This window comes from Danio rerio, chromosome 8, assembly GCF_049306965.1.
Source record: "Danio rerio strain Tuebingen ecotype United States chromosome 8, GRCz12tu, whole genome shotgun sequence".
Classification (NCBI taxonomy): Eukaryota; Metazoa; Chordata; class Actinopteri; order Cypriniformes; family Danionidae; genus Danio; species Danio rerio.
In genome coordinates this window covers 43,554,858-43,580,220 of record NC_133183.1, presented here as the reverse complement: position 1 = coordinate 43,580,220, position 25,363 = coordinate 43,554,858, and the positions used below count along the sequence as shown (strand labels likewise).

The following is a 25,363-nucleotide window of genomic DNA, read 5'->3' as shown; positions in this document are numbered from 1 at the left end:
TGTGGATGTTCCCCAGAGATGGGTTGCGGCTGGAAGGGCATCCGCTGCTTAAAAACTTGCTGGATAAGTTGGTGGTTCATTCTGCTGTGGCGACCCCAGATTAATAAATGAATATATATATATATATATATATATATATATATATATATATATATATACTTTATATATATATATATATATATATATATATATATATATATATATATATATATATATATATATATACTGTATATATATATATATATATATATATATATATATATATATATATATATATATATATATATATATATATATATATATATATATATACTGTATATATATATATATATATATATATATATATATATATATATATATATATATATATATATATATATATATCAGTATGTTTTTAGGGGTGTGACAAACCTCAAAATCAAGTGATATTAAAATTTGACAATATTTCTAGCTGATATATAACCTGGAAAGCATTATGGAGTAAAAGAGTAAGCATGAAAGATACCACTGATACATTTGCATTACACTGCAGAGCACACTTTTGTGTTGTGTGTTTTCTTTTTTAGGGGGGTTTCACTATTTATTGGACAGGACAGTGTGGGAACCAGAGAGAGGTGAATGTTCAACAAATGACCTTGAGCCGGGAATCAAACTCGTGTCACCGTGAGCACCTCAGGGCTATTTGTTGGCACACAAGGCTATTGACTTGCTTTGTGCTTTTATAGAAGGACATAATCATTCAGTTCTAAACTGAACATTTCGGCTCTGCTCCATAAGAATCGCACATACAGTAGCACAGCAGGAATCAGGGACTGTTTCTGATCAAGTAACTAACAAGATCATGCTGAAGATGATGTGTGTAACAGACCTAAGCATCTGACAAATGTCTTTTCTTGGAGTGCTGTGTTACTTATCCACAGAGTACATAAGTTTGTAAATTTGAAAATGAAAGTAAAACATGACTGGAGAGACTTGTCCAGAAAAAATCAAACAAGAGAGATGACACTCAGATGAGTTTGTAAAAAAACATTTTATAGGGGTTATACTGTAACATAGTTTACTCATTCATTCATTCTATTTGGCTTAGTCCTTATTAATCAGGGGTTGCCACAGCGGAATGAACCACCAAGTATTTTACTGCATTAGATTAGATTAGTTAAGAGATTTAAAAAAATGTACTTGCAGACTATTTGCTGCAGTCATACACTTTGTCATGTATTGAGCATTTCTTATCATTTCAGAGAAAAACCAATCAACTCTTCTTTATGGAAGAATCAAACTTTTACTTAAATTATGAAATAAAAATAAAATAAGCAAAAATTATTATAAAAAACTATGTAAAATAATAAAACAAAAAGGTTAATAAAACAATGTAAAACATTAAACAAAAACTAAATAATAAACAAAAATTTAATAAAAACAATATAAAATAATAAACAAAAAAATAAAAACAACATAAAACAATAAGTAAAAATTAAATAATGAACAAAAAGTTAAATAAAAACAATGTAAAATAATAAACAAAAATAAAATGATATACAAAAAGTAAATAAAACAACGGAAAAAAATAAACAAAAGTTAAATAAAAACTATGTAAAATACATTGTATACATAGTACAAAATACAAAATAAAATCAGATAAAAACAATAAAAAAATATCAACAAAACGAAACTAAATTAAATAATAAAATAAAAGCAAATTGAAGTATTTTCTATAGTCTCGGTGTGATTCTCAGTGTTTGGTGAACCTTTAAACTTTGAGCTGGTGGACAGATAAGCACTGCCAACACAACTATATTCAGTTCTATTGATACATGGTGATGTGTGTAAATGGAGCTCTTAGAACTGTCGATCAATAAATTAACACTGGATAAAAAAGCCCCACAGATGTAACACATGACCTTAAAATGCATTCAAAAGAACACTAACAGGTTTATTTGGACTTTAAACTTTACCATTTATCATAAATCTACACTTTATTATAATTTTTTAAAATAATTTTTATTAAAGGTTTCATTGCAAGTACGTCAACTATAACTCTCAGTAGAACATCAGTAAAGTGACAGAATTATGTTTAACCCTAAATGCTAATATAATAGCAAATGTATAGTCAGAAAAAAAACCTTTATCAGGCAGAGAATCATAGTAACATTATTGTCCATGATTACACTATTTATTATTTTACATTTTTTTGTTTCCATACAATTCAAAGTCATTTATAAGTCAAAAACTCCAGGCTATTTCAATGATTTAAAGGGTTAAACAGGTAGCTATTAACAGGTGTGCTAATCAGAAAGAACTGATATGTAGTTGTGGGATAGTTCACCCAAAAATGAAAATTTACTCAACATTTACTCACCCTCAAGTGATTCGAAGCCGTTCTTTTTTTCTATTGTGCACAAAAGAGATTTTGAAGAATGTTAGAATCTAGAAGCCACTGACATGCAGTTTACAAAACACTATAGAAGTTTTTTGATCATGTGTGTTCAACAAAAGAAACTCAAACAGATTTGAAACAACTGAAGGGAATATTTACATTTTTGGGTGATTCTTTAAACTCATCAGTTAATGTCTGATACCAATTAAAACAATGAAATAATTAACTTGCACTCCAACAGCACTCCAACAGCACCATTACGAATCTGAACCCAGAGAGGATTCCAAAACCCTTTCATATTTCAAAAGCATTAATTGTGTGTAGGGATTAAAAGTGTGGATATACAACACTGAGGTTATTATATTTTTGCAATTTTAAAGTAGTGTTTATTTCAATACATTTTTTTTTTTTGGATTCAGTTTAGTTTTAGTTTGATCCATTAATGATGCTGTTATTTTTAGTTTATATTTTATTTTTATTAACACATTTATGTAGTTGTATATATTTAGTTTCTGTTTTAGTTAACAGAATATCAGTGTAGACCACAGCAGTAAACAGACATTAAACCCCAAACAAATACCACTTTAATGTATAAAAGTAAAAATTATGAAAAATTCAGACAAGTTTCTACATATAAAAATACAACGTGCAGTTAAACATGCCTAGATTATATTTTTTGGGCAGATGAAGAAAAGATGTTTTATATTTGTTATATATACAGTTGAAGTTAAAATTATTAGCCCCCTGTTTATTTTTTTCCCAATTTCTGTTTAACAGAGAGAAGATTTCTAAACATAATAGTTTAAATAATCATTTCTAATAACTGATTTATTTTATCTTTACCATGTTGACAGTGAATAATATTTGACTAGATATTTTTCAAGACACTTCTATTCGGCTTAAAGTGACATTTAAAGGCTTAACTAGGTTAATTAGGTAACTAAGCAGGTTAGAGTAAATAGGCAAGATATTGTATAATTCTGACTTCAACTGTAAGCAAGGTTTTTTTTTTTGGTATATAAACATGTTTAGCTGATGCAGCTTATATTGCAAAGAAATGCCATCACATGTATTCCTCAAAAGCCACAGAACAAACTTTCATATCTTTTTGCTAATAATTATTATATATTATCCATTTCAGTTGACTGCAGTTAGTTTCTTTAGTTTTTTTTTTTTTTTTCAATTATTGTAAATTTTTATTTTATTTCAGTTTACAAAAATGTTTTTTAAACCAATGGTTTAAGTCTTATTTTTTCTAAAATAACATAACAATATATCTTATTAAAATAACATCGGTTGGAACACAGACAGAGCAATTTCTCACATAAGACTGATCTGTACTTTGCACTGTTACTTTTAAAAAACTTCTGGTTGACAAACAAAAAAAAATGTCTCTTGTCATTTTCTTATGTTTTCACTTATTATTCATCCATTTTCTAATACAAAAGGCACTTGATGTTTGTTTAATAGTTGATTCATGTATGCAGATGTTTATTAAAAACTAGTTTTTTATAACCAATTTTTCAGCATCTGACTTTGATGAAAATTCAGATTTAAACCTTTAAATTGAGGCTTTAAAGGGTTTGTTCACCCAAACGTGAAAATGTACTTACTATTTACCCACGCTCAAGTGGTTTTAAACCTTGTTTTGAGTTTCTTTCTTCTAATGAAAACCAAATAAGTCATTCTAAATAAAACTGAAACCCTGTAACCATCGACTTCTATAAACAAATACTATAGAGGTCAAGAGTTACATGTTTCTTTTAAATTAACTACTATTATGTTCAGAAGAAGAAAAAACCCAATCAGGTTTGAAACAAGTGAAAGGTGAGTAAATGATGACAGGATTTTCATTTTTGTGTCAACTATCGCTTTAAGAACCCCTGCACTACAGTTTTCTTCTTCATAATCACTATAAACTCTTCAGGAGATGTGTCATGAATACTGTCTGACCTTTGAACTTTCCGCTCTCCAACAGCGCCCCCGACTCCTCCAGAGAGAAGAACTCTTCGACTGACACAAAGTTATAGTCGACCCCAGAGATCTCACCGTCTCGTGGCTGTCTAGTTGTACCTGCCATGACATGGAAGACAGGAAAACACACATTAAATACAGCAAGTTCAAATAACATAGACACTGCAAAAAAGTTTTTGTCTTGTTTCTTGTCCAAATATCTAAAAAGTCAAATACTGTATCTAAAAATAATTTTAAAAAGTTGTAAAAATTACATATAAAAAATACAGTGAGTTTTTATCGTATAGCTTATTCTTATTATTATTCTAACAGCTTTCTTTATAGCTAAATAATCTGCCAATGGGGTAAGTAAAAATTAACTTATTTTTCACTGCAAAAAAATAAAAATGGTCTTGTTTCTATTCCAAATAGCTAAAAATTATTAAATCAAGAAGCATTTTCAAGAGAAGCAAAAATTGTCTTGTTTTGAGAAGTAATGTCAAATTCAAGTGTGTTTTTCCCTAAAACAAGTAAAATAATCTTGTTTTTCTTTTTGGCATAATATGATTATTTTGCTTTCCCCCATTGGCAGATAATTTAGCTTGTTTTAAAGAAAAACTCACTTAATTTCAACAAATTATTTCTTAAAACAAGACAATATGTTTTGCTTTTCTAGAAAATGTTTCTTGATTTTATAATTTTTAGATATTTGGACTAGAAACAAGACAAAACTTCAGCAGTTGAGCACTGTTGAACTGCTTACTGCAGAAGTTGAGAACTTTCAAGCACCAACAGAAGTGTCAGCCAATCAGATTGTTTCATGCAAATACCCCAGCTCAGACAGAAGCTAGTTGCAGTCAAATTTTATTGGCTGACACTGCTAGGATGATTGCGTCAGCCCCAAATTCTGAAACGCCCTCTGTCAAGTGTTAACGCTGACGCCCCATGTGAATACATTGACACATTGTTAAGCTTATTTTAATGAAAAACCTTACATATTCTTACAAATTATTTCTGAAAACACAACAATAAGTTTTGCTTGTCTAGAAAATGCTTCTTAATTGTATAATTTCTAGATATTTGAACTAGAAACAAGACAAAAACTCTAAAGCCCGATTCACACATCAACGCTTCTCATTTACTTTAAAAGGGTGATGTCAAGCAATTGTATATCTGTTGCTTCCCACAGAAGTAGGGAATTTCTCAACTTTTCAAGCACTAACAGAACAGTCAATAAGATCGGTTTGTGCAAATACCCAAACTCAGACAGCAGCCAGTTGGAGTTTAACTTCATTGGCAGACACTGCTATGACGATTGCTTCAGACCCAACTTCAAACACGCCCTCTGTCCAGCATTAACGCTGACACCCCATGTGAATCAGGCACTTGTAAGACATATTTTGCAGTGTTCAATGTAAAAAAACTAATTATTAATTTGCTTACCTCGTTAACCCATTATCATATTATTAAGCTTGTTCTAAGAAAAACCTTACAGATTTTGACTTTTTATTTCTGAAAACAAGACAATAGGTCTTGCTTGTCTAGAAAATGCTTCTTGATTTTATAATTTCTAGATATTTGGACTAGAAACAAGACAAAATCTAACACCTCATTTACAGATCAACACTTCCTATTCACTTTGAAAGGGTGACGCCAATCGTTGCCAAACTGAATGTTACTCACTGCAGAAGTTGGGAATTTCTCTGCTTTTCAAATGCCAATGAAAGTGTTAGCCAATCAGATTGCTTTATGCAAATACCCCAGCTCAGACAGTAGCCAGTCGAGATCTAAATTCATTGGCTGACACTTCTTTGATGATCGTCCACAAAATTCTTCTTGATTTTATAATTTTTAGATATTTAGACTAGAAGCAAGACAATCTCTAACCCTCGATTTACTTGTAAATGCTTCCCATTCACTTTGAAATGGTGCCGTCAAGCATTGCTGAATTGTGGATTCATTGCTTGCTGCAGAAGTTGGGAATTTCTCAACTTTTCAAGCGCCCACAGAAGTGTCAGCCAATCAGATTGCTTTATGCAAATAGACAGTAGCCCATTGCAATCTATATTCATTGGCTGATGTTGCTTTGGTGATCGTGCAAGCCCAACTTTGGACACACCCTTTGTCAAGCGTTAACGCTGTCTCCCAATGTAAATCGGCACAAGTGAGACAAGCATATTTTGCAGTGTTTAAACCGAAAACGCAATTTTTAGTTTATTTTTTGTTTTTTTACCATTATTTATGACAGGACAGTAGAGATTTCAGACAGGAAAGCATTGGGAGCAGAGAGGGGGGAAGGATCGACAAAGGACCTTGAGCCAGGCATTGAACTCGGGTTGCCATGAGCACGTTGGTGCACAGTACCATGAGGCTATTGGCACTTACAGCAAAAACATGATTAATTTGCTTACTCCGTTAAGATCCGTTGTTTTAAAGAAAAACTAACTTATTTCTGACACATTATTTCTAAAAACAAGACAATAGTTCTTACTTGTCTAGAAAATGCTTCTTGATTTAAGAATTCTTTTGATATTTGGACTAGAAACGAGACAAAAACTCTAATTAGGAAAAGTATTTATGTAATTATTGACAGATCTCTGTCCTATACTACAACCTTCAGCTCAACCTCTGTTTAAGTGTGTGCACGTTAGGGTGTGTGTGTGTGTGTGTAAACGTCCAGATTAAGATGGCATCTTATCCCCTTCTCCATCCAGCCTTGACTGACAAGTTAACAGGACTATGAACAGCCCAGACCAATTACAGTGATCCAGCCTGGAAAAGCTGACACGTCCCTCTCTCTCTCTCCCTCTCTACAGGCTTTGAAAGGCTCCAAACTGACACAACATCAATCGCGAATTCTTTATCACTCTTCTACCACACACACGCAAACACACACATGCAGATCCTACCTCCTTTCTGCTTCAATATCTCTAATTAAGAGTGTGATAAGCAAAAGCAAAGTCCCCCCAGTACATCCCGACAGTCCCGGGTGCTTGGCTCAGAGGTTCTGCGCTCTGCGGTGGGTTTGTTTGTGTGTGTATTGATATATTCACCCGCAGCTCACACAGCCAGAGGCCTGCTGGAATGATTAGACCGAATGACTTCCCGCCACACCCACCGCACGTCAATCACAGCCAGACAAGAGGACAAGAGGAGCGAGCAGAGCCTGTCTAATTTAAGGCTGGCCTCAAGGGTCTGTGTGTGTGTGTGTGGGAGCATATGTGTGTGTGCACGAAATTAAGCAATGCCTAATGCAAAGGCAATGTGAGGATTCTTGGTTTGAAAAGTGCTGTGAGTGCTGGAGAGGTCTCCACAAATTGGGTGTTATTAATGAAAATCCTTCACTTTGGTGTTCATATGATAATTAGTGATAAACGTAGAGATTTTATCAGTGTTATTAAAGATCATGCTGAAGAAAAGCACACTGCTGTGTGTTTCACAGAGGTAGCTCGTGGTTTGGATGGTATTGAGCGGGATTCTTCCATGCCAACGAACAGGTCATGACATGGATAGACGGTTGATAGATATGAGTGCCAATACTTGCAACTGGGATAAAAATATTACGAGGACAAACATATAAAATGTGTCTTCATGGTTCATGCAATACATGTAATCAACAACAAACAACAGTTTGTGGCAGTAGTTCGTAATAAAAAAAACGGTCATATAAGAAAACATGTTTTTTCAAATTAAAATAAGGTAAGTGACGTTATTTCTCCTTTTTTTACTTTAAATAGTCAAGGCAGAAATTGTTCATAGCCCTGATAAATTCTGAATAAAAGTTTCTTGTCATAAAAAATGACACAGTTTCTTCCCAAAAGATAAAACATGATGTCCAAGAGGAATCATTGTGAAAAAAAAAAACATTTATCAGCTTTTATTTTTCACATTAAAAAAAAAAAATTAAGTCCGAACTTGCCAGGGGTATGAAAATTTCAGGCTTGACTATATATATATACTGAACTGCCAACTAATTCGGCATGTGTTTTATGCAGCGAATGCCCTTTCAACCATAACCCAATACTGGGAAACATCTATACACCCTCTCACTTAAACACACTCATACACTATATTTAGTTCATCCAATTCACTTATACCACATGTTTTTGGACTGTGGGGGAAACCGAAGCACCCGGAGTAAACAACCCAGGAACACAGGGAGAACATGCAAACTTCACACAGAAATGCCAACTGACCCAGCTGGGACTCGAACTAGTGACCTTCTTGTTGTAATGTGACAGTGCCTACCACTGAGCCACTTTGCCGCCTTAACTAAAAACAGTAAAATATTATTGTGACAGTCTTTTTTTGGCAGACAATTCCATGTTTATGTCTCACAGTAGCTTTAAGACTTCTGTCACATCCCCAAATGGCAAGCTATACACTACTCCCTAAAAAAGGTCTTTAGTGGTTCTTCAGTGGATCTTTAAGTTGGTTGAGATGCTATTTAGCACCTTTTTTTAAGTGTATGCACTTTTATACTATGCACTTTTGCATTTGTACACTGAACCATTTAGTGTGTGAGTTTAGTGTCATCTCAAATGGAACACAAAGGCTGTGTTCCAAATGACCTACTACTCGATTAGGTTCTAGATTAAATTTGATTTTACTAGACAACCTTTTGAAAAATATGTTATGTGCAGTACGGAATTTGGACTATACTTCATCTGCCACTAGTCATTATCACATGACTGACCTGCATCAGTTGACTCACTTCACTCCCATTCATGAATTCTCTCATGTGACATAACAGGATTAAGTAGCCTCCATCAGATGCCCACTCACAAGAAGAAGTAGGTAATTTGGGTACTTCTCCCACACTTTTTTCAAATACTATGAATTTGGATTTACTACTTGGCTTGCATACTGTTTCTAATATACAATTTAGTATGGAAGTAAGCAATTATAAATGCAGACTTATGTATTTTTTTACTAAAAGCAATTTTTAAATTTAATTTAGACATTTAATGGTTGCCAGTTTACAGAAAATAATTGACTAAATTACCAAATAGGATCTGCCATGATATAACTATAGTCATCATCGAGAGACAGCTTAATTACTTCAAGTTCAAGTTCAAGTTTACTTCAAGTTCCTCAGTCACGACTTAAACTGAAAGGGGATAGAGCCTTTGCAGTCGCTGCTCCTCGTTTGTGGAACCAGCTACCACCGGATATTACAAGTGCTTCTTCTCTCTCTATTTTTAAGTCTAGACTTAAGACACATTTTTATTCTATTGCATTTCCAGGCTTTTAATCTTTATTGTGGTTGTTGCTGTAATACTTTTATTCCTATTATTACTTTTATTGTTATCTTTTACTCTTTTAGAGTGTGTGCTATGGTTTTGTTCAGCACTTTGGTCAGTGCCAAACTGAAGTAAATGTGCTTTATAAATAAACTTTACTTACTTTACTTACTTACTTATTATGCAAGAGGAAAATAATTAGGTAAAAAACAAGTAATAAATAAAAAAAAATAGTAATTCAACCTTAGTGTCCAATAGTGCCGCCCCTTCTGCTACAAGAGCAGAGCTGCAGCACATTTTTTTTAACAGTTGAATAGGTACACCATTCAGTTATTTAAATTGCACTCATTATTTGTTTTCATAAAGTAAATAAGTATATAATTTAGGTCACATCTTTTATCTTTTTTGATACTTTAAGTTTGAGACTTTATATCACTCAGCTGCAGTTATTTTATATTTCTAACTGAGGGAGTAAATGTGTGCATTCAGAATGCCTAATGCACATGCACTCAGAGGAGTCTGGGTCAGAAAGCTGCTGTGAAAGACAGAAAGGTCACTACAAATCACATGCTAATCATTTGCAAACTGCATGTTTTGGTTCATATAATAATTATTAAAGTACATGGCTACTAAAGTACATGGCGGCTATCAATATTATCAAAGATCATGAGGAAGAAAATCATACTGCTGTGTGTTTCACATGCACAGAGGCAGTTTGGATGTTATTGAGCGGGTTTCTTCCATGCCAGTGGACACGTCATGACATGGAGAGATGTTTAATAGATATGAGAACAAAAAGATCAAACAGCGTTCAGTATACTAATACCAGACAAAACAATCTCATTTATACAGTATATATGCAGATATTATAAGAACAAATTTACAATAGTATTCCTCCCAGTTGAGGCTTATATATGAAAACATTGTACCTTTTTACATATCTTTACCAATTTGGACATTTTTAACTATGTGTGTATAGTCGTGACAGTCATTGTCTCAGTTTTGTGTCTTTTTCACAGTTTTAACTGCATTTTTGTATCTCAAAAACATTGTCTATTTTATAATTGTTTTTCACAGTTGCAACCTTTATTTACATCTGGGCTTTTGTATTTAGCCATCACAGACTATACTTCACAATAGCACATTTATTCATAATACCTTTGTTTATACCCCATTGTGCACTATTACATCACATTATTGTGATGTATAACTGTATGTTGAAAACTCACAATTTCCTTTTCTCACAACTTTTACATCTAATTATTGTATATTTACATACCAAAACTGTGACTTCACAGCTGGGCTTTTGTAACTCTTAATTGCATCTTTCGAGTGTAGCAATTAATTTTCCCATTTTTATATCTTACAAATGTATCTTTATATCTTAACATTTAGACTTTTTCACTGATTTGTCACTATTGTGACAATTCCCCTTTACATCTCACAAACTCAACTAAACTTCAACTCTAATAACTGGACTGACACGGTTTCAGTTGACTAGAACTTCTATATTAAGCTGCTTTGACAATCTACATTGTAAAAGCGCTTTAGAAATACAAATGAATTGAATTGAGATTTGGTTTTATTATTTTTTGACAACTGGAGCTTTATATCTCATATATGTGCCTCAAAATTTTGAATCTCACAATTGTACCTTAAATACTTAATGACTATCTTTATTTCTCGTAAATGCATTTACCTTTTTTTATTAGTTCTTCACATTTCACAGTTGTATCCTCATTAATTTATTCATTCATTCATTCATTTTCCTTTGACTGAGTCCCCCATCCATCAGGGGTCACCACAGTGGAATAAACCGCTAAATTATCCAGGGTGAATGCCCTTCAATCTGCAACCCAGTACTTTCGCCCATATACTCATACACTGCAGCTGATTTTGTTTATTAAATTCACCTATAGTGCATGTCCTTGGACCTGCACATGGAGGAAACCCTCTCAAACATGGGGAGAACATGCAAACTCCACACAGAAATGCCAACTGACCCAGCTGACCTTCTTGCTGTGAGGCAACAAGGTGTTAACCACTGAGTCACCGTGCCACCCACAATTGTATATTTATATTTCAAACTTGTGACTTACAGTTGTACCTTAAACATTCCACAGCTTTTTTTGTTTGTTTTATACCCCACACATTAAATTATTTTTTCTTAATTCACAATTGAGCATTTACATCTCCCTATTTTGTATCAGAACTTCAAGGAAACACTTGCTTCAAATATTTACAAATGAAGTGCAAATGTATTTTGTTTAAAACTGTATAAACTAATGCATATATAAAAACAGGCTACAACTGGGGAAAACCACCTATGCTAATTGCTAAATAAATTCCTTCCCAAACAGGTGGTTGCTAGATATTATTTATTAAATTTCCTATTTATTGTATTTTATTGACGTCTACCCCCACCTCAACCCTAAACCCAACCATCACAGTAACATAAAAACAGTAGTTGTACAGTGTATTGTTTATGATATGTATTAAATTACCCAATAACTACCCCATCCCAACAATAAACCCAACCGTCACATTACTGCAAAAATATGAATTATGTCATAAAAAAGCTACTTTATTGATGTACATATCACACTTCCATCCAGCCATATATCCAATCAACACTTTATTTCCCAAACACTTTGCTTAGCATGCTAAGCTACAAGCTAAGATAAGCCAAAGAGCATAGAATCACCAAGAGGCGACACTCTAGTGCAATTTGGGGAACAGACACTAGATGGTGGCTATTTTTTAATGAAAACTCCAATAGAACAACAGCATATTATAAGTCTGTAAAATAAACTATAAAACGTGCTGATGATTGTGATAGTAAGTGCTGTATTGTCGTCTTTCAGGTAGTATTTCAGCTTTAATGCACTTTTTTAAATGAATAAATAAAAAACAAAGCAGCAGCTTGCCATCGCGACAGCAATAAGATCCAATGGATTGTCGGCGCAATAGCCTACTGGTTAGCATGCCGACATATGGTGCAATAGCACATCAGGATGTCCCGAGTTCAAATCCTGGCTCGAGGACATTTCCCTACCCTAACCCCTCCCCCTTTTCTCTCTTTCCAACTTTGCTCCCTGTTTAAATACTGTCCTATCTAATAAAGGTAAAAAGACCAAAAATAAATCTTTAAAATAAGATCCAATGGACAGCCGACCACTTTCACTCCAAAATAGCGGAATCCGGTACAATGAAACGTTCTATTGAGTGCCGCCTCTTGGTCATTCTAAGCTCTTTGGCTAAGCTGCAGCAGTTTGTACATTTGTTCAAAAACAAACAGAAATAGTGGGAGAGAATTTTGAACTTACTTGGACGAATATAGTCAGTCAAAAACTCAAAGTATCAAAAACAACAGCCTGCTACAACTGTATTACAAATACACAACAATTACAAACCTAAAATACTCTTTTACAAATATTCCAATTTTTCCGAAGTCTTCAAATCCTTAAAGCCTCAATGGGATTGGAGTAATACCTTCAAACTGACACCAGACAGGCTCAGTGTGAATTATTCTCTCTGAGCTCCAGCTAAGTGATCGAACACACACCAGAGACATGGAGAACACATTATGACTCTCTCCCTCCATGAATTAATGATGAGCCTGTTAATTGTCTGTCAGGTGTTTTTGACCTTTTGTGTCATTGTGTCATAAATAACCTCCCGGTGACCTCAGTGTAACCAAGGTCTTTGTTGTGACAGATTGAGACCTCCAGCAAGAGTGACACTTGAGTTCACACTCAGCAGAATTCTTCCTTCAGTGTGAGTGCAGGGCTATTCAGCAGTGCGTACTGATACAGCTTATTTCCACTACTAATTGTGCTCAAGGCGCACAAAAAACAAACCAATGACAAACACATGATGCTAAAGAGAAAATGAGGGAGCTTATTTCATCTGTCACGCATCGGTTTAACTGATGTATGAAGAGGTTTAACGCTTGGACTACCAAGGTAGTAATCTAAAACTTCTTTATAATTTTGTAGTGAAATAAAACTGAAATAATAATCTAAAAATAACCTAAAATATTCTAACTGTACCCTGACTTTTCTTAAATTTATTTATAATTTATTCTAACATTATTTTATTCAAGATGACAAAACGGAGAAAAAAATCTGAGTGTAACTACAGTTAAAAAGTACACTGTTGTTTTTGTTTGTTGTTGTTTTTCTACAGAATTTTCTGTGTATTTTAATATAGAGTGAAATACCTGCTGTTTTACAGAAATTCTCTGTATTGTAAAATTTCACCATTGAATTTGCAGTTGTATTATATAATTTGTTTGTTTTTTATAGAAGTTTTACATAGAGTGTTATTTAATATTTACTAATTTGTCCTGTAAAAATAGAAAGATTTAACCAACCTAAATCAAAGTGTTTTTATTGGCAATTAATATGTAAGTTAACCATGTGAGGATTAAAGTAAGGTGATTCATGTTAATTAATAGACTATATGTAGGCTACATACAGTAAGTGTAGTGTAAATTATGCATTGATTCGCTCTCGCAGCCATACAGTATCACACTGCAGCCCAAGACCAGTTACTCACTGAAGCAAATGGGGCAACTAGGTTGCTGTTGGGAGCAGTGTTGGTGAGACCAGCAGAGGACACTCAACCAGAGATCTGTGTGAGTCCTAATGCCGCAGAAAAGTGAAGGGGACACCATACTGTCAGTGGGCACCGTCTTTCGGAAGAGAGGTTAAGAGACTCTCTGAGGTCATTAAAAATCCCATGGCACTTCTTAAAGAGTAGGGATCTAACCCCAGTGTTCTGGCCAAATTCCTTCCATTGGCCCTTACACATTCACCGAATTGGCTCTATCACTGTCTCTCCACGCCACCTATAGCTGGTGTGTGGTGAGCGCACTGGCACCATTGTCCTGTGGCGGCCGTTGTATCATCCAAGTGGATGCTGCACACTGGTGGTGGTGTGGAGAAACAGCCTCTCAAGATTGTGAAGCACTTTGGGTGTAAATGCACTATATAAATATACAAATTACATTACATTTTTCTCTGGCAAATAAATCATTATATGGTATTATATTATTTGCCCTTAAACTTCCTAACCACACATATTATTCATGTGCTTTGTATATATACAAACAAAATGAAATAAAAATAGTCACAGATTTTCAGCAGATGTTTAGCCCATCATTGATTCTGTTTATTTACTTGAGTATTTGTGTGTAAATCTATATTTATTCAGTTTTTAAATTAATTTCAGTAATATTATTGACTAATATAAAACTGTTCATCTGGTTTATGTACAATGCAGTTTGTCCAGTAATATTTTCTGTCTTTTAGTACATATATTATTTGAGAGAATTGCTTTGTTTACCAAATGAAGTGAATCTAATTGGTTTTGCATTTTAAACATTAAATACAAGTTAAAAAGCTTTTATTTTTTTATTTCACATATTAAGGTTTTAGTTATGGTACTCTCAAAATAATTCCACAGAAATATTCAGATTTTTACCAAAATTCTCCGCAGAAATAGCAAAAAAAGTCTGCAGATTACGTCTGGCCCTAGTTATTGTACATGGGACAACTATACTTTGAAAGTAAATTACTGTAAACGGACAGAGCAAAATCATAAATAAATCATTATAACCTTTAATTCATAATGATTATCCTAAAAGTTGAACTTTTTTTTTCCTGTTTATAAAAATTATATAAACAGTAATACACTGTAAATTCATTAACTGTAAAGCCTTTTCTGTATTTTTGTAGTTTTTACTTGTCATTTTGTAAACGGGCAGTTCATTCTACTGTGGCGGCGCCAGACTAATAAAGGGACAGAGCCAAAAAGAATTTTTTTTTTTTTAAATCGGTTATTTATTGCTCGAATTAAATGTTTTTTTTTTTTCCTTTTTTTTTTTTTTAACATTTTACAGTGTATTTTGAAATGCTGTAATGGTCAAATTGACCATGTGCATTATTCACAGCATTTTATTTCAGTATAGTCCTTTATTTTTTCATAAATGTCCTTAAAATTTTGTTTTTGTGCACTGAACTATATATTGGTGAGGCTTTTATTATTACATCCTATCACAAAGAAATGAACTGAATACAACTGTGGTTGTCTGTGAACTAACAAATTTTCACATTCATTACAATTAAATGTTATGTTGATTACCGTTGTTTATGTTTAGCATTAACAGATCCATTTATTCATGGGTTTTAATTCCAGTGCACATGATTGTTTACTACAACCCAAGAGCATTGTAAAGTCCAAAAGTCCTAATGTAGCCAACTGAAGCATTTCAGATGTAATCATTTACACAATTCAATTTTTAATCTACAAAATATTCCACCACACTTTCAAAAATGCATTCTAAAACCTCAACAGAAGCTTCAAATGCAAACATGACATAAGGAAATGACATTCAGTACAGTCTACAACAGTCAGACTGACGTATATGATCATTCTAGAAGAAAAGAAACGCTGGTAGTTCTACAGTCATTTTTAATAACAACAGACCTTCAAAGATTCATTTTAAAAGCTCAACAGAAGCTTCAAATGCTAAAATGACCTAAAGAAATGACATTCAGCACAGTCTAGACAGACCAAAACAGTCAGATTGACCTCTATGGTTTTTCTAGTAGCTATAGAACTCCAGCAGTTCTAGTGTTACAGTCATTTTTTAAACCATATATCAACAGACTTTTAAAGATTCATTCTAAAAGCTCAACAGAAGCTTTAAATGTAAATATGACCTGGAAAAATGACATTGGGTTCAGTCAAGAACAGTCTGACTCACCTCTATGGATTTCTAGTGTTACAGTAATTTTTACTCTTCAAAAAATAACACAATCACAGCAACTGATTCTGAAGGCTCATTGTACGTCACACAGAAGCAGAGTAATCTGTGCAGTGTGCAGTGTATTCTCTAAAGAGACCCCCTCTGTACTCACCCATTATAAAAGCCATTTAATTTGATTCTATTGCATGAATAATTGATAAACGGCCGACCGTTTCTTAATTCCTTTAAGCGGTTTAATCCTCTACGTCCTGCGCTCCTCTTTAGCAGTGGACCATGTGAACTCTCTCTCTCAGTCTGCTGTCCCAGTCCATGTCTATTGTTCGATGGCTTTGGTTTAATTAGACGGCAGCTATATTTGTTTTATTCTAACGCGCCCTCATTTGGAATCAATACAAAATGGCTTCAAATACACAGTAAAAAGGAATATAAAAGGGCAAGCGGTGAGAATGTATTTACTGTACTACAGTAGAATTGATATTAAGCCTGTTCATATGCATACTCTTTAGAAGCCAGGCATGATGGGATAAAGAGCATTACAAAATCCAATCAAGCCAAAAATACAACAAAAAGCAAATTAAATGGAGAATATCAATTGGAACGTAATGAAACTAAAATGTTTGCTAGCGATTTAAATGTAGCATTATGTAGATTGCATTTTGAATGCATTATGGCAACAGTTTTTGCATGCTGTCCTCATTCAGCCCCCAGCTATATGAGACAGACATTATGTAATAATGGTCTGATACAGTCATACACTCTCTAATACAGTCATTATACAGCGGTCGTTTGACAGGACACACACTCATGCTCTTAGAAAGCTGCCTTCGCTGTGCTTTTTAATGTTGTTCAGCTAATTTTCAAAATGTTGTCTTTACTTTAAAGACAATGTTGTATTAAAATGTTATATTACTTTGTAAAAGTAATAAATGCAACAATGCATACTGTAAATGTTATATGTTTCTTTCTTTAACCAGATTAAAAATATATATTTATATATATATTCAGTATGTCTACATATTTTAAATTCTGCTCTGGGGTGTTAGAGAAATTGCCCACAGGAGGCTGGTAGCTGTTTAGCCAATGGCTGTGGAGCTATTAAAGATATGAGATAAAATGTAACCAATCAGTGTCTTTAACTCTAAGCCAAGACTGCTGGTTATTTAATCGCCCTTAAATGCGTGTTATTTTGATATCGCTGTTGGACAAACTAACTGTTACTGGGAGTAATGACAGGGCTATAAAGGTCATCATTATCAAAGTGTAAAGCCTTTTAAAAATGTCATGTAGTGCTGTGTTTCTTTGTATTGTTTGTATTTAAGGTTTTGTTGACATTGTTGACTGTTTACTCAAGTACATTATACTTTAAAGGTGACATTTTATGCAAAAAAACTATACAGGTAAACAGTTGTGAGGTAACATTCTTTGAATATAACCAGCTTCAAATGGTAAAATTGAATTAAAAAAAAATTATAATCACATTTGATAAAAACAGAAACAGAAACACTTTGATTGACATTTTACATGTCATCAGAGGGGGAAAGCCCCGCCCATTATTAATGATCTCTCCCTCATTAGCATAGGACTTTAGTCTTGTTTTTGAATCTGCCACTATGCTGACACATAGGCATTTAGCTTCTCCCCCTTTTTTGAAAAGAGCACAAACTCGTTTGAATTTAAAGTCTAAATTGGGCAGTTTTACAGAGTTATAAAACATTATCTGTGAGGTATTATGAGCTAAAACTTCACATAAACACTCTAGGGACACCAAAGACTCATTTTTAATATCTTGCAAAAAGGAGCATGATAGGTCCCCTTTAGCACTTGTTTTCAAAACTGCCATTTGAAGGTATTGTGTTTTTTTGTTTTTTTGCTGATACTGTAGCTGCAAGTAGTGGCTGCTTTTGAAACACTGCTTCAAGAAGCTTCGAGAAGCTTTACTTATATTTAGTTTTGAATCAGTGGTTTTGGAATGTCCATCAAGTTGGCAAGGTCATGTGACTTCAGTAAACAGGGCTTTGTTACATCATGAAGTTTCAAAATGTTTAGAAAACCTAAAGACTCTCCATTTGGGGGCAATCAATGTTAATTTCTTTTCGGCTTAGTCCCTTTATTAATCTGGGGTCGCCACAGTGGAATGAAGTGCCAATTTATCCAGCATATGCTTTACGCAGTGGATGCCCTTCCAACTGCAACCCATCTCTGGGAAACATCCACACACACTCAATTAAAATCATACACTACGGAAAACTAAGCCTATCCAACCTGTACCGCATGTCTTTGGACTATAGGGGAAACTGGAGCACCCGGAGAAAACCCCTGCATACGCAGGGAGAGCATGCAAACTCCACACAGAAACGCCAACTGACCCAGTCGAGGCTCGAACCAGCAACCTTCTTGCTGTGAGGCGACAGCACTACCTACTGTGCCACTGCGTCGCCCAGGCAAATAAATGCAATATCATCATAAATTTACATCAATCGTGTGGGTTCACTTAGATTGCGTCTCAAGTGCATATTACTGAACAGGTTTAATGACGTTTTAATAAAACATTTGTAAAATTAAAAAATATATAGTTAATAATAGTTAATTAACTCTTGTTGTCCTGTTTAGCAGAGCCACCACGGAACAAAACATTATATAAGCCTTGAAAATTTGTAAAAGAATGCACATTATGCAGACCGTTAATAGTCAGTGGTATTAGATAAAACTTTAAGTCCATTTACAGGTTATACTTTAATTTAGATTTTACAATACACTTAAAAAAGTTGATTCTAATGAATGTTTTGCCTGTGTTTTTGTTGCATATACTGTACATGGTTTGATCAGCCAGTGTGTCTCTAGCATGTGGTGTTTCGAATGCTTTAAAATGCTTTTGCGAAGCATTGGTTCAATTGTTTTAAAGCTTTGTTTCAACCATCACTAACAGGTGCACATATCAGAGATCATTACAACATTTAATTTCTGCAAAATTCCTATAAGATGTTTTGCTCCTTATTAATCACACAGAGACAGGTCGTTGGTATGTGTTTTCTTATGTTAAAATCAGAGTTTTCTTTGATGTTGTGAGTTGTTTGCTAGTTGTTTGCCACGTTTGCTAACCTTCATGTTCCTTTGACTCCTCCAAAGAGCAGTTTTCCTTTTGTTTGGTAAAAATATGACAGGTCATAGGGGAGGGAACATATTTTTAATGATGGAGACATGGCAAGTAGTCCTATAGTTATATTAAGTTGAATTGAAATAACAGTGTTTATTTAATAGTTTTGTAATATAATCAAAATTTAGGGAATTTGCAGTTGTATGCTAATATGCACAGTATTAATGTCCCTGCAGTTAGTGGGGTCTTCATGTAGAAAGCCTGAGCAAGGTTATGTACGGCAGTCCAGACTGAATAATAAAATCTAATTTTCTCCGTCTGTCTTTTTTATAGATATTTTTTTGCAAATATTGTTTGAGCTTTTTTCTGGATACCCCATTTGTCTTCACTTAAGTGTAATAAACACTCTTTTGAATAACATCTTAAGTAATCTTAGTCTTAAGCCTATCTAGCGTCTATCTGCCCTTGGCATTTACCGGACACATCACAACACTAGCTAAGTGTTTTATATTTAGCAATACGAAAACACAGTTTTCTAAGAATCACTCTCACAATGTGACCCTCACCTTTATTTAAAATGCCCCTCAAGTTGTATTATTGATTCATTATTTTGTTGAAAAAAGGTTCTTAGTGTAAGTAGTTGTGGATAGCATGTGCGCCATATGTAAACAGACACAAATAGCCAAGTATTTAGACTAATGGCAAGGAATGACAGATGATATTCACACAAAATGTAAATAGCTAACTGATCTAAACTGTGGTGACCAGAGATGCTGAAAATAGCCTTCCTATGGAATTTGCACTTGGTGTAAATAAACAGCTTTATATTTATAACCATCTCTCATTTTGGATATGAGGTTTCATTTTGTGTAAGGAACAAATAATTCTGTGTTTCAACTGTATCTCTTTTTATCCATATTACAGTGGCAAAAGATAACCAAGCATAAGCATCTAAAAACTAATATAAAGATGTAACATTTTCAGCCAGGGTTTATACAAGTGTGCTTTGATTTTTAATATACACAAGTTTTGTTACCATTACATATGGCCTCCACACAACTCTGGCCTTTTTTACACATGAAAATAAAACTGTCACTGTAACACAAGGTTGACAAAGAAGGATAAATCTTTAAGGGTATTTGCGATGCAACAACAGCTGAGAAATGAAGCAGGTGAGTGGTGTAGCAGGGGGAGAGCGATCTCACACAGTTCAAATGGTAAGTTCAGTTCCAATATAACACCAATATAATATTAGTCACTTCCCTTAAGCAGGTGTGTTTGCATCCACAGGAAAATGAGGACATCTACAGACGAGCACAGGAGAAATCAGGAGAGTCATCGAGGAGAACCATCTGACTTTAAATCAAGCCGGTGAGTGAATGAATGAGGTGAGTAGTGTGCTGGTGATTGCAGGTGCATGTGCGAGTAATTAGTAGTCTGGTGAGGGTTCACGGGTGTGGTGTGTAGTGCATGGCAATTGAGTGCGGTAACTGGGACTACTGGAGCAGGCAGAAGGTGTGACAAAAACATTTTTAAAAATATCGAAATACGGGTTTATTTCAGTCTGGGCAGACTAAAACGCATTAAATCACTCTCTGGTCAATCTTTTGGTCTATTGCATCTTGTTTCCAGGTTCGTCAAGCTCTTTACCTACACTGTAAAAAATTTAATGACAAAAAGTCAAGACAACAAATATTTTTATGCTACTTTATCTTATTATACATTAATCAGGTTTCAATTATTTTTTTAAGTTATACAAAGTAGCAAGATTTTTTTAGGAAGACCATTGCAATCCAATCAAGAACAAGTATGGATGCCGGTGTTACAGTTTAACTGGTGACCGTGTTAACTGGTGTCCCATTCCAGATGTAAGCTATTTACGTTTGCAGATTGGCAGATTCGTCACTTTGTTGTGTAGACACAGGTTAACACATCAATGGGACTCCTGATATCCTGATTGCATAATATTCTTATATTCTGTTGCATAATATTATGTATCGTCATTGTAGAATTTTTTTGTAAAATCTTTATGTACGTTACATGTGTGAGCTTGGGTCACGAGTTAATTCGACTCCTAAGGCACAGGTACACGAGTCAACAACTATGAAAAAATATGGTTTGACCAACTAGCATCGTTTTGTCATTTAGAGCTATTCTATCAGCAGGAGAGTTTCTAAAAACACATTAACTCGAGTACATGTAACTAAACAACATGTTAACATGTTAACATTGATGGAAACATGTTAACACGAGTCCACAACCACAGCAAAGCATATTTTGACTGATAAAGATACTAAAACAGACTGCTTTATATACAGCTCTGAGTAGCTCAGTTAGGTAAGTTGATTGATGCGTGTGCTGAACGAAGGAAAGAAGCAATCTGCAAACGTAAATAGCTTACATCTGGAAAGGGACACCAGTTAACACGGTCACCAGTTAAACCGTAACACCGGCAAGATTTGCACAATCCCAATGTGAATGAATGGTCATGTATCATGCATTACAGGTTATATAGTGTAGACAGAGATCGTTTTCAGGAACACAGGATGGATATGGATTGTTTAAATCGCAGATTTAAAATGAAAGCGCACCAGTGTAAACGCAACCTCATTTTTTGTCAGCAGACTCAAGGTCAGGCTTTGACTCTGGCTATTTGCATTGATTTATTTATTTCATTTTTGACCTTACATCAAGGCGTGATGGTTCATGCATTCATGTCGCCCCAATTACTGTCAACTTTACTGCTGCATATATCGGACAGGTAAAGTATGACTACCAAGCTGGAGGCATTCAGACTGTTTACTCTGTGATTTTCCATCTCTGTCAGAGGAAACTGGAGCTCCCAGCCAGAGGTCTTCCTGTCCAGTCAGCTTAGCCAAACTACAGCCCCTTCAGGGTCACGATGAGCGACGTATGCAGCTATGCTATACACTCAGGGCATAATTCACTTAAAATACTAATTCTGACCCCTTTCTTACACTATTAGGCTGAGCTCCTTACTTTGTAATCGGTAGTTTGGATCAAACACAGACAGTTCAATATGGTCAAAAAAGGTAATCTTGTTAATGTGGAACAAAGAGTTTACACCTAAATTTGAGAAGTGGTTTACATAGTTCTGTAATGTAGTACACATGGAAAAGATTAAATATGAAACTGCAGGTAAACCAAAGAAAAATATTGAAGATTTGGAGGTCCTTTTTTGAATATCTGAAAAGTGACCAATGATAGGTGCAATGTAAAATATTTCATAAATTATAGCAATATGTTTAAAATACACCTTTACTTAATTGGGTGTTTATTGGTATTGGTATTGGTATATCTTTCTCTTCTTTTTTTCTTTTCATCATGTCCATTAATAATTATGTATATACACAGATGTTTGTAGTAAATGTGTGCATGTATAAATGGTTCATGATGGTGTATAAATAAGTATTTGTACATATGTGGGTGTATTTGTATATATGTATAACTGCAGGTTTGCATATGTTTATTTATTGTTATTATCAGTATTATTATTTTTTCTTGTTTATTTATTTTTAGATTTTTTACAATTATATATATTAATGTTTTTCTCATTACTTCCTTGTTTACCTATTTTTAGAATTGTTTTACTAATATTATTATTTCCTTGTTTATTTACTTTTTAGATTTTTTTTTACAATATTTATTATTATTATTTTCCTTGTTTATTTATTTTTAGATTTTTTTACAATTATTATTATTATTATTATAATTATTATAATATTAATAATAATAATTATTATTATTATTATTTGCTGGCATGGGTTGGGTTTGGGGTGTGTTCTTTAAAATTTGAAACATTTTAAATAAAGCATTTAAAAAAAATAATATTTATTCATTCATTTTTCTTTTGGCTTATCCCCTAATTTAACAGATGTTTCCATAGCGGAAATAATACATAATAATAAATATATGTATTAATAATAAATATTTTACATTTTTATTTATTCATTCATTCATTTTCTTTTCGGCTTAGTCCCTTTATTAATCTGGGGTCGCCACAGCGGAATGAACCACCAATTTATCCAGCATATGTTTTTACGCAGCGGATGCCCTTCCAGTTGTAACCCATCGCTGGGAAACATCCATACACACTGATTCAAACTCATACACTACGGACAATTTAGCCAACCCAATTCACCTGTACCGCATGTCTTTGGACTGTGGGGGAAACCGGAGCACCCGGAGAAAACCCACGGGAATGCAGGAAGAACATGCAAACTCCACACAGAAATGCCAACTGACCCAGCCTAAGCTCGAACCAGCGGCCTTCTTGCTGTGAGGCGACAGCACTGCCTACTGCGCCACTCCGTCGCCCCTTACAATTAATAAATAATTTTTAAAAATACTAATTTTGTCATCATTTACTCACCTTTATGTCAAACTAAACCTGTATTTTTCCCCATAATAAACATGGATGAGAGATCTAGGCCCAAATGAAATCTGTGTGCAGGTTTTTTTTTTTTTTTCAGCCCATTAATGAATCAATGGGCTTTCAAATGGGCTTATGGGTTTTCATAAACATCAATAAGTTTTTATGAACTTTCAGTTTATTAAAGTTTATTTACTCATGTAAATGTGTGTAAATATATGTTTATTCATAATATTATTTGAATTTCAGCAATATTATTAACTAATATGCAAATATATGGGGTGATACGGTGGCTCAGTGATTTGCACTGTCATTTCACAGCAAGAAGGTCGCTGGTTTTAGTCCCAGCTGGGCATTTTGGTATTTCTGTGTGGAGTATTTTCTCCCCATATTCGTGTGGGTTTCCTCCGGGAGCTCTGGTTCGTCCCACTGTCCAAAGACATGCGCTATAGGTGAACTGAATAAACTCAAATTGGCCGTATATTGTATGTGTACTTTCCATATTGGGTTGTGGCTAAAAGGGCATCTGCTGCGTAAAACAACAACATGCTGGGATAGTTGGGGGTTCATTCCACTGTGGTGACGCCTGATAAGCAGAGACTTAAAATGAATGAATATGCAAATGTTTACATGAAATAAAATATTTTTTCTGTCATTTAGTAGATTATATTATTTAAGAGACTTGCTTTGTTTACCAAACAAGTGGATCTGATTGGATTTTCAGTGTAAACCTTAAATAAAAATGAGTCAGTGTAAATATTATTAAAGTTATTATTTTTATTTCATGTTTTATATTTTTATTCACTATATTCCCAAATCATTAAGTATAAATCAGAAAAACGTTTAACTAAATTTTCTACAGACATAGCAAAAATGTCCACAGATTCTGTCTGGCCTAGTAACCAGTGGTTAATTTCATGGGAAATATCAGCTTGGATATTCTGCTAAATAGCATATATAAAAATAAAAGACATTTTGCTCAAGTGTGTTATTATTTTGGATAAGTAGAGCTAGCAGAGCTGGTCTCACAGTTCAAGAAGCATATAAAAGCCAAAACGATCACAAACAAGAGAGTGAAAAGATGTGGTGTGAAAAGAAACTGCTGACAAAATGAAAGCGTGGCTATAAATGTATACAACACCTGGCTGGCAGCACAGCGTTACAATAGCTTTGCTGTTACTAAAAGTGCACCTCTATTATTGTCATCACACCACTACATTCACTATCTCAATGAAATCTGTGTTACCAAATGACCTGGATTTCGCATTGAAGTGCATTGAGAAATATTTAGTATTCTCGTTTGTATGCTGTAATGTATTATTACTGGGTTTTTTTCAACCAATAACAAGCATTGTGCAGCTAAAGCTTAAAAGTGTTCACACAATCAGCCAAACAGGAGTCTGTGCAGAGTGACACTGTGAATCATTTTTTGCTGCTTTCACACAAAATCCTTGCAATAAACGCATTTTTCAAAATTCCCAAACACTTTTATCATTCATACTTTATATGCGGCAAAAAATATACATTT

The 25,363-nt window shown here is 34.0% G+C and overlaps 1 protein-coding gene across 36 annotated transcripts in view; it reads right to left on the bottom strand.

The window, feature by feature from the left end:
• magixb (MAGI family member, X-linked b) overlaps window positions 1-25,363 on the bottom strand; it is a 179,161-nt gene that overhangs the window by 84,590 nt on the left and 69,208 nt on the right. For 14 of the 36 annotated variants that reach the window (XM_073910910.1, XM_073910913.1, XM_073910926.1 and 11 more), the window contains exon 4: window positions 4,331-4,450. In XM_073910910.1, the coding sequence (XP_073767011.1) occupies window positions 4,331-4,450 (120 nt within the window). Of the gene's footprint in view, window positions 1-2,359; window positions 2,390-4,330; window positions 4,451-7,239; window positions 7,393-16,499; window positions 16,674-25,363 lie in introns of those variants that run through there. The other 22 variants (XM_021478474.2, XM_073910911.1, XM_073910912.1 and 19 more) reach the window with 5 other exon arrangements.